At 42.8% G+C, this 10595-nt stretch overlaps 2 protein-coding genes across 2 annotated transcripts in view; both read right to left on the reverse strand.

Annotated features, from left to right (window-relative positions):
* The window catches only part of fgd1 (FYVE, RhoGEF and PH domain containing 1), a 35918-nt gene extending 32599 nt beyond the window's left edge, over positions 1 to 3319 (reverse strand). The window contains 3 exon segments of the mRNA XM_028582034.1: positions 1 to 9; positions 1551 to 1640; positions 3023 to 3319. The exon segment at positions 1 to 9 is cut by the window's left edge and continues 140 nt beyond it. The gene's annotated coding sequence lies outside the window, so the exon portion shown is untranslated.
* Positions 3320 to 5871: 2552 nt separating this feature from the next.
* Positions 5872 to 10595, reverse strand: part of LOC114558587 (FYVE, RhoGEF and PH domain-containing protein 3-like) — a 13496-nt gene continuing 8772 nt past the window's right edge. Inside the window, exon 5 of the mRNA XM_028582648.1 lies at positions 5872 to 6063. Within this exon, the coding sequence (XP_028438449.1) occupies positions 5872 to 6063 (192 nt within the window). The remainder of the gene's footprint in view (positions 6064 to 10595) is intronic.

The following is a 10595-nucleotide window of genomic DNA, read 5'->3' on the forward strand; positions in this document are numbered from 1 at the left end:
ACAGAAAACCTGCAGGAGGAGGAGAGGCCACGGGACAACAGTCACTGGGTCAGTGATGTGAACAGCGTTTACAGCAGGGGGGGTCAAACTCATTTTCCCAGAGGGCCACACTGGAAAAAGAGAATCACACCAAGGGCCAGATATGGAGAGAGTTTATTGACGTTCTTTTGTTACTGCATGTCACTTTATTTTTAACATTTTGGTAGTTTTTTTCCTAATTTTTTCCTAATTTTTGTCGTTTTTTCCGATGTTTTTGTGGCTTTGTCAGACATTTGACACATTTTGGTAAATTTATTGCTTTTTCCGACATTTTTGTTGACACAAAGCCCTACGAAAGTCATCAAAAGAGTTCCTTCTGGGGGAACTTCGTCGGCAAATCTGCCATATTCTGCTTTGAATTTTTAATTTTTTTTATTTAACCTTTATTTATTCAGGGAAGGATCACTGAGAGGCAACCTCTCTTTGTGCAGGAAGGCCCTGATCACATTCACACAGTTGCACACAATCATACCTGGAAGCTTCCCGGTACAACCACAGTCTGACCTGCTGGCCACTGAGCAGCTTCACTGGAGCAGGTTGGAGGTTAAGGGCCTTGCTCAAGGGCACCTATGTCACGTAATTACAGCTTAAAAAACACTTTCCATGTGTTGTTGGTTTGGCGCAGAACTAGGAGGGCCAAAATGTATTGAGAACCCGGCCTCTCAGCTGATCTAACAGCTGATTGGTTCAGAATCGACTCAACATGATGACGTTTTATATAAACTTTTTATTGATTTTGAATCGGAGGGATTTTAACTGCGATTTGTCTGATTTAAAGGCTTATTGTGAACAGAACATGTAGTGTGGCTGATGGTGATGTTTAGAAGTCAGAGAGACTAAATCTGATCAGATCACGGATCATCTACAGTCTGTTGGTGATTAAAATCAGCGACAGATCGCATGTAGAGCATTCTGACAGCTACTCTGTCATAATAAAATCAACTGGAGACTGTGTAGGAGCTGATATATATGGGTCTGATAACATAGTATCGAGATAACACATAGTCTTGTGATAACACATAGTCTCGCGAAAACACAGTCTCGCGATAACACATAGTCTCGCGATAACATGCCACTTGGCTTAAGAAAGTGGGCGTGTATGTTTACACGAAGTCATGATGTCATGCAAAACCATAAGGTTATGTTCACACTTGCCATCATTTTTTACAAGAAAAAGTTGACTAGGGCTTTTGTAGTTTAAAAAAAAAAAAAAAAAGCTGGCAGCGTTTTTATTCCAAAAAGCAGCCGAGTGCGTCTTTTGTTGCTACGACAACAGCTACCGCTACAGTATCCTAGAGCGCTATGTGGAGCGGTGCTAACCTGTTAGATAAAACAAAGTGGTGGAGCAAAGAGCTAGAGAAAGAACAGAGAGAGAGAGAGATTTTGACTTTGGGAACAACACTATTGAGCTCTATAACCAAGACGCCAGAGTCAACACATGGTAGACGGTGGTTTTGATTGGACGGTGAGCAGCAGGGTTTTGATTGGACTGTGAGCAGCGGGGGACTCACCTGGTCCAGCAGGTGGAGCTTAGAGACGTAGGCGATCTCTGTGTGCAGCAGCTCGTTGGCGATGTTGAAGACCCTCTGCTGGACAGACAGCTGGACACAGAGAGACAGACAGACAGAGAGAGAGACAGACAGACAGACGGAGAGAGTGAGACAGACAGACAGACGGAGAGAGAGAGAGAGAGAGACAGACAGACAGAGGCGGAGAGAGAGACAGACAGACAGACGGAGAGAGAGAGAGAGAGAGACAGACAGACAGACAGAGAGACAGACAGACAGACAGAGAGAGAGAGACAGACAGACAGGCGGAGCGAGAGAGAGAGACAGACAGAGAGAGAGAGACAGACAGACGGAGAGAGAGAGAGAGAGAGACAGACAGACGGACAGAGAGAGAGACAGACGGACAAAGAGAGAGACAGACAGACAACGAGACAGACAGACAGACAAAGAGAGAGACAGACAGACAGACAGACAAAGAGAGAGACAGACAGACGGAGAAACAAACAGACAGACAGATGGAGAGACAGACAGACGGAGAGAGAGACAAACAGACGGAGAAACAAACAGACAGACAGATGGAGAGACAGACAGACAGACAGACAGAGAGAGACAGACAGAGGAGAGAGAGAGACAAACAGACGGAGAAACAAACAGACAGACAGATGGAGAGACAGACAGACAGACAGAGAGACAGAGACAGACAGAAAGAGAGATAGACAGAGATAAAATAATCATAGCAAACTATTACGATAATTTATTTCAGTCATTTTTTATGAAAACAAAGCAAAAGTCTGTGATGTCAGCTTGTTAAATGTGAATATTGTTCTAGTGTCTTCTCCTCTGGGACAACAAACTGAATATCTTTGAGTTGTGGACAAAAAAAAAACGAGACATTTGAGGACGTTATTTTGGGCTTTTTGGGAAACATTGATCCGCCTTTTTCACCATTTTCGACCTTTTTAAATAGCAATTTACCATCAGCCCCCAACGCTAGCGTTAGAAGCTAATCAGCGGTTTGCGCTAGCTTGTTTCAAGCTAGAGACACATTCGAATAGCATGAAAACATATCCCAGAGAGCCAGTGGTGTAGTCTAATGTATTGCAGTAATGTAATGTCTGTAATGTAATATTTGTAATGTAATGTCTGTAATGTCTGTAATGTTTATCTGTAATGTCTGTAATGTCTGTAATGTTTATCTGTAATGTCTGTAATGTCTGTAATGTCTAACTGTAATGTCTGTAATGTCTGTAATGTCTGTAATGTTTATCTGTAATATCTGTATTGTCTGGAATGTCTGTAATGTCTGTAATGTTTATCTGTAATATCTGTATTGTCTGGAATGTCTGTAATGTCTGTAATTCGATTAGCATGAAAACGTGTTATTAACCCCCTAGGTCTATTTTGCGGCGGATTTGTCCTTCAATCTTTGCAGCTCTGTTCTGTCTGATGAAGACCTGTCTCACTTCCTGTCTCACCTCAGCAGAGTCCTGTCTGTCTGTCTTGGGCGGAGGCAGCACCAGCGTTAGCTGCGCCTCTTCCTCCTCCTCCTCCTCTTCCTCCAGGTCGCTGTCTCCCTCCTCGGAGAACTCTCTCCTCCGGCTCGCCGTGGCCCCTCCCCCTTCCTCTGCGTAGGAGGAGGAGCTGGAGAGGCGCGGCAGGAGGGCGGGGCTACAGGGATAGGCCACGCCCCCTTCCTCCACGCCGGCGAAGCACAGCTCCTCGCTGTGCGACGGCGAGCTGATGCTGTCGATGCCGCTGTCCCGGTTGGCCAGCTTCCCCTCGGTCTGCGAGGAGGGAGGGAAACGCCGGAGGGCAGCTCCGATTGGTCGAGAGCCGGGCGGCGGCCGCTTGGGCGGCTCCCTTGTCTCCACGACCACTTCTTCCTCTAGGTGTCTCTCCGAGGCGCTGTAGCCCGACTCCATGGACAGACGCTTCTGACGGAGGTCGTCTCGGCACGCCCTGCAAGCTCTTCGCCTTCATCGTCTTCTTCGCCTTCGTCGTCAGGGTTACCTCGCAGGTTGGAGTCCTCCCTCCTCCTCCTCCCTCCTCCTCCTCCCTCGACCCCCGCGGTTATGTCATCACGGGGCGGCTGGTCGCCAGGCGGGGGAGGGGCCGGCGATGGGGGATGGGGGGGTGATGAAGGACGAGAGGAGGAGGAGGAGGAGGGGGGTGATCGGGAGGCGGGGACACAGAGCTCCTCCGGTGATGTCAGGAACCACGATGATCTGCTCGCTGCAGACACACACACACACACACACACACACACACACACACACACACACACACACACACACACACACACACAGGCACACAGACACACACACACACAGATAGAGACACACACACACACACACACACACACACACAGATAGAGACACACACACATAGAGACACACACAGATAGACACACACACACACACACACACACACACACAGATGGAGACACACACAGATAGACACACACACACACACACACACAGAGACACACACAAATAGAGACACACACACACACACACAGAGACACACACACACACACAGATAGAGACACAGACACACAGACACACACACACACAGACACACAGACACACACACAGATAGAGACACACACACAGATAGAGACACACAGACACACACACACAGATAGAGACACACAGACACACACACACACACAGATAGAGAGACACAGACACACACACACACACACAGACACACACACACACACAGATAGAGACACACACACAGATAGAGACACACAGACACACACACAGATAGAGACACAGACACACACACACACACAGAGACACACAGACACACACACAGATAGACACACACACAGATAGAGACACACAGACAGACACACGCACAGATAGAGACAAACACACACACACACACACACACACACACACACAGATAGAGAGACACACACACACACACGCACAGATAGAGACAAACAGACACACACACACACACACACACAGATAGAGACACACAGACACACACACACACACACAGATAGAGAGAGACACACACACACACACACAGATAGAGACAAACAGACACACACACACACACACACACACACACAGATAGAGACACACAGACACACACACACACACACACAGAGAGATAGAGACACACACAGATAGAGACACACACACAGATAGAGACACACACACACACACACACACACAGATAGAGACACAGACACACACACACACACACACGCAGATAGACACACACAGACACACACACAAACACACAGATAGAGACACAGAGACACACACACACACACACAGATAGAGACACACACACACAGATAGAGACACACACATACACACACACAGATAAAGACACACACACACAGATAGAGACACACACACACACACACATAGATAGACACACACACACAGATAGAGACACACACACACACACACACACACACACACAGATAGTGACACACACACAGATAGAGACACACACACAGATACAGACACACACACATTAATAGAGACACACATAGACACACACAAACAAACACACACAGATAGAGACACGCACACAGATAGAGACACGCACACACAGATAGAGACACGCACACACACACAGATAGAGACACACACACAAACATACACATACATACACACACACACACACACACAGTGTGACACACAGACAGACAGACACAGATAGAGACAGACACACACACACACACATAGAAAATATAATACTGTCAGTATTAAAATACAAGACATGTTTTCAGTTATTTCACACTTTTTGTTAAGTACATAATTCCATATGTGTTCATTCATAGTTTTGATGCCTTCAGTGAGAATCTACAATGTAAAAAGTCATGAAAATAAAAAGGAAACGCATTGAATGAGAAGGTGTGTTTTTGCCTCTAATGTATATACAGTACCTCCAGAAAAACGGATTATGCGATTGCATAATTCAATGCATAATCAGCCAATGTCTGCATATTTATGCGGGGGCATGTTTGTTAATAAGCCGCACTTTTGCTGCATAAATTGCCGATTTAAGACAAAATATGCGGGGCTTGCATGATTTCATAAACCCCGCATTTTCGCTTGCAAAAAAGTCCCATAATATATCTTAGCAGAAAGTTGAAAATGTTGCGTTTACTTCACAAATTTCATCGCAATCATCGCAATTTCATCGCATTTCATCGCACAAATATGCCACATATTCCATCGCATTTTTAAGAAACGCGTGCCGTGATAATCGAGGATTTTGCCCCGCAACAATCACAAAAAACTGATCTGAACTGAAAAACTGAAAATAATGACATCGCTCTTCCTCTGACCAATCAGAACTCACCGCCAAACTTCTCGATGAGCGACAGGACACAGGCGGGGGAGGCGGTGCCATCGGGCGCTGCTGGGGGGGGTCCGCCCCCGGGATCCGCCTGGAGGACCTGCAGATGGGGAGGCGGAGGGGCTTGTCTGGAGCCCGGGCGGGCTCGACAACCCCCTGCTGCTGGAGGTGGGGGCTTCGGGGACTGTGGATCAGATCAATTAAAGGAGACACATTATGCTTATTATTATTATCAATAATGTTACAAAGTTGATTTTTATGTTTAACTGTACAGTGTGTACTACATACTAAGTATACAGTGTGCACTACATACTAAGTATACAGTGCACTACATACTAAGTATACAATGTGTACTATATACTAAGTGTACACAGCACTACACTTGGGTACAGACTACTACATACTAAAGTGTACAGTGCATTACATACTAGTGCGCACTACATACTAAGTGTACAGTCGCATTACATACTAATATAAGAAAAGACTGTAAGTGTACAGTCCGCGTGCATACTAATTGTACAGTGTGCACTACATACTAAGTGTACGCATTACATACTAAGTATACAGTGCATTACGACTACAGTACTACAGTGTACAGTCCGTATTACAGTGTACAGTGTGCACCATACATACATTACAGTGTACAGATTACATACTAAGTATAATGTGCACACATACTAAGGTACAGTGTGCTACATACTAAGTGTACAGTGCATTACATACTACATATTGCAGTGGCACTACATACTAAGTATTGCACTACATACATGTACTAAGTGCATTATATATATAAGTGCGCATTACATACATAAGTATACAGTGTGCACTACATACTAAATTATACAGTGTACATACTAAGTATACATATTAAGTGTGCATTAGCCCTACATACTACGTGTACAGTGTGCATTATATACTGGTGATACAGTCTGGCACTACATACTAAATATACAGTGTGCATTACATACTAAGTATACAGTCTGCACCACATACTAAGTATACAGTGTGCATTACATACTAAGTTTCATATCTGCTACATACTAAGTGTACAGTGTGCATTACATACTAAGTATACAGTGTACAGTTCAGTCTGCACTACATACTAAGTGTACAGTGTGCACTAAATACTAAGTGTACAGTGTGCACTACATACTAAGTATACATGTGTGTGCACATTACATATTAAGTGTACAGTGTGCATTACATACTAAGTGTACAGTGTGCATTACATACTAAGCATACAGTCTGCACTACATACTAAATATACAGTGTGCATTACATAAAGTGTACAGTCTGCACTACATACTAAATTATTGCAGTGTGCACTACATACTAAGTATACAGTGTGCATTACATACTAATGCACAGTCTGCACTACATACTAAGTGTACAGTGTGCACTAAATACTATGTGTACAGTGTGCATTATACACTACATACAGTCCGCACCACATACTATGTACAGTGCACTAGATACTGCTACAAAGTCTGCACCACATAATTAAGTGTACAGTGTGCACCACACATACCAAGCATACAGTGTGCACTAAATACTAAGTGTACAGTGCACCACATACTAAGTGCACAGTCCGGCATAACATACTAAGTGCACAGTGCACCAAACACTAAGGTACAGTGTGCACCACATACTAAGTGCATACAGTGTGCACTAAACACTAAGTGCACAGTCCGAGACTACATACCAAGGTACAGTGCACTAAATACTAAGTGTACAATGTGCATTACATACCAAGTGCAACAGTCTGCACCACATACCAGTGTAACAGTGTGTGCACTACATACCAAGCATACAAGTGTGCATTACATACTATGTACACAGTCTGCACCACACACTAAGTGTACAGTGTGCACTAAATACTAAGTGTACAGTGTGCATTACATACTAAGTGTGCAGTCTTGCACCACATACTAAGTGCACAGTGTGCACTAAAATACTAAGTGTACAGTGTGCATTACATACTAAGTGTGCAGTCTGCACTACATACCAAGTGTACAGTGTGCACTAAATACTAATATGCAGTGCACTACATACTAACCATATAGTGTGCATTACATACTAAGTGTACAGTCTGCACTACATACTAAGTATACAGTGTGCACTAAATACTAAGGTACAGTCTGCACTACACCATTGTACAGTGTGCACTAAAACTAAGTGTACAGTGCACACATACTAATGTACAGTGTGCACTACATGCCTCATGTACAGTCTGCACTACATACTAAGTTTGGTGTGCACTAACACTAAGTGTACAGTCTGCACTACATACTAAGTGTACAGTGTGCACTACATACTAAGTGTACAGTGTGCACTACATACCTAAGTGTACAGTCTGCACTACATACTAAGTATACAATTGTGCACTAAAACTAAGTGTGCAGTCTGCACTACATACTAAGTGTACAGTGCACTAAACACTATGTACAGTGTGCACTACATACTAAGTGTACAGTGTGCACTACATACTAAGTGTACAGTCTGCACTACATACTCAAGTATACAGGTGCACTAAATACTAAGTGTACAGTCTGCACTACATACTAAGTGTACAGGTGTGCTACATACTAGTGTACAGTGTGCACTACATACTAAGTATACAGTGTGCACTAAATACTAAGTGTACAGTCTGCACTACATACTAAGTGTACAGTGTGCACCATACTAAGTGTACAGTGTGTACTACATACTGTGCACCACATACTAAGTGTACAGCACAATACATAATTATAGTAAGAAAAGACTACATACTAAGTACAGTGCATTACATACTATAGTAAGCACTACATACTAAGTGTGCATTATATACTATGTACAGCAAGCACTACATAGTAGTATGAAAATACTACATAATTAAGTACAGTGTGCACCATATACTAAGTATACAGTGTGCATTACATACTAAGGTGTACAGTGCGCATTACATATTAAGTGTACAGTGTGCATTACATAACACGGTGTACAGTGTGCACCACATACTAAGTATACAGTCTGCACTACATACTAAATATACAGTGTGCATTACATACTAAGTGTACAGTCTGCACTACATACTCAAGTATACAAATTACATACTAAGTGTACAGTCTGCACACATACTAAGTGTACAGTGTGCATTACATACTAACATACAGTGTGCATTACATACTAAGTGTACAGTCTGCACCATACTAAGTGTACAGTGTGCACCAAATACTAGTGTACAGTGTGCACCACATACTAAGTATACATGTGCATTACATACTAGTGTACAGCGCATTACATTAAGTGTACAGTGTGCATTACATACTACGTGTACAGTGTGCATTACATACTAAGTATACAGTCTGCACTACATACTAAATATGGTACAGTGTGCATTACATACTAAGTGTACAGTCTGCACTACATACTAAGTGTACAGTGTGCACTACATACTAAGTATGTGTGTGCATTACATACTAAGTGTACAGTCTGCACTACATACTAAGTGTACAGTGTGCACTAAATACTAGTGTACAGTGTGCATTACACACTAATAATACAGTCTGCACTACATACTAAGTGTACAGTGTGCACTAGATACTAAGTATAAAGTCTGCACTACACACTAAGTGTACAGTGTGCACCACATACTAAGTATGCAGTGTGCACTAAATACTAAGTGTACAGTGTGCACTACATACTATGCACAGTCTGCATAACATACTAAGTGTACAGTGTGCACTTTGAAATACTTCAGTGTACAGTGTGCACTACATACTAAGTATACAGTGTGCACTAAATACTAAGTGCAACAGTCTGCACTACATACTAAGTGGCACAGTGTGCACTAAATACTAAGTGTACAATGTGCGTACATACTAAGTGTTACGGTCACTACATACTAAGTGTACAGTGTGCACTAACATACTAAGTATACAGTGTGCATTACATACTAAATTGTACAGTCTGCACTACATACTAAGTGTACAGTGTGCACTAAATACTAAGTGTACAGTGTGCATTACATACTATGTACAGTCTGCACACCACATACTAAGCGTATTACAGTGCACTAAACACTAAAGTAAACAGTGTGCATTACATACTAAGTATACATGTGCATTACATACTAAGTGCGTATACAGTGTGCATTACATATTAGTGTACAGTGTGCATTACATACTAAGGTACAGTGTGCACATACTAAGTATACATACAGTCTGCACTACACATACTCAAATATACAGTGTGCATTGAATACACCATGTACAGTCTGCACTACATACTAAGTGTACAGTGTGCACTACATACTCGGCATACAGTGTGCATTACACACTAAGTGTACAGTCCACCTCACATACTAAGTGTACAGTGTGCACTACATACTAAGTGTACAGTGTGCATTACATACTAAGTATACAGTCTGCACTACATACTAAGTGTACAGTGTGCACTAGATACCATGCATAAAGTCTGCACTACATACTAAGTGTACAGTGTGCACCACATACTAAGTATACAGTGCACTAAATACTAAGTGCATGTAGTGTGCACTGTTACATACTAAGTGTACAGTCCGCATACATACCATGCACAGTGTGTGCACCAATACTAGTGTACAGTGTGCACTACATACTAAGTGTACAGTACTAAACACTATGTACAGTCTAGACTAAGTATACAGTGTGCACTAAATACTAAGTGTGCAGTGTGCACTACATACTAAGTGTACAG

Source organism: Perca flavescens, chromosome 7 (genome assembly GCF_004354835.1).
Source record: "Perca flavescens isolate YP-PL-M2 chromosome 7, PFLA_1.0, whole genome shotgun sequence".
In the NCBI taxonomy this organism is placed as follows: Eukaryota; Metazoa; Chordata; class Actinopteri; order Perciformes; family Percidae; genus Perca; species Perca flavescens.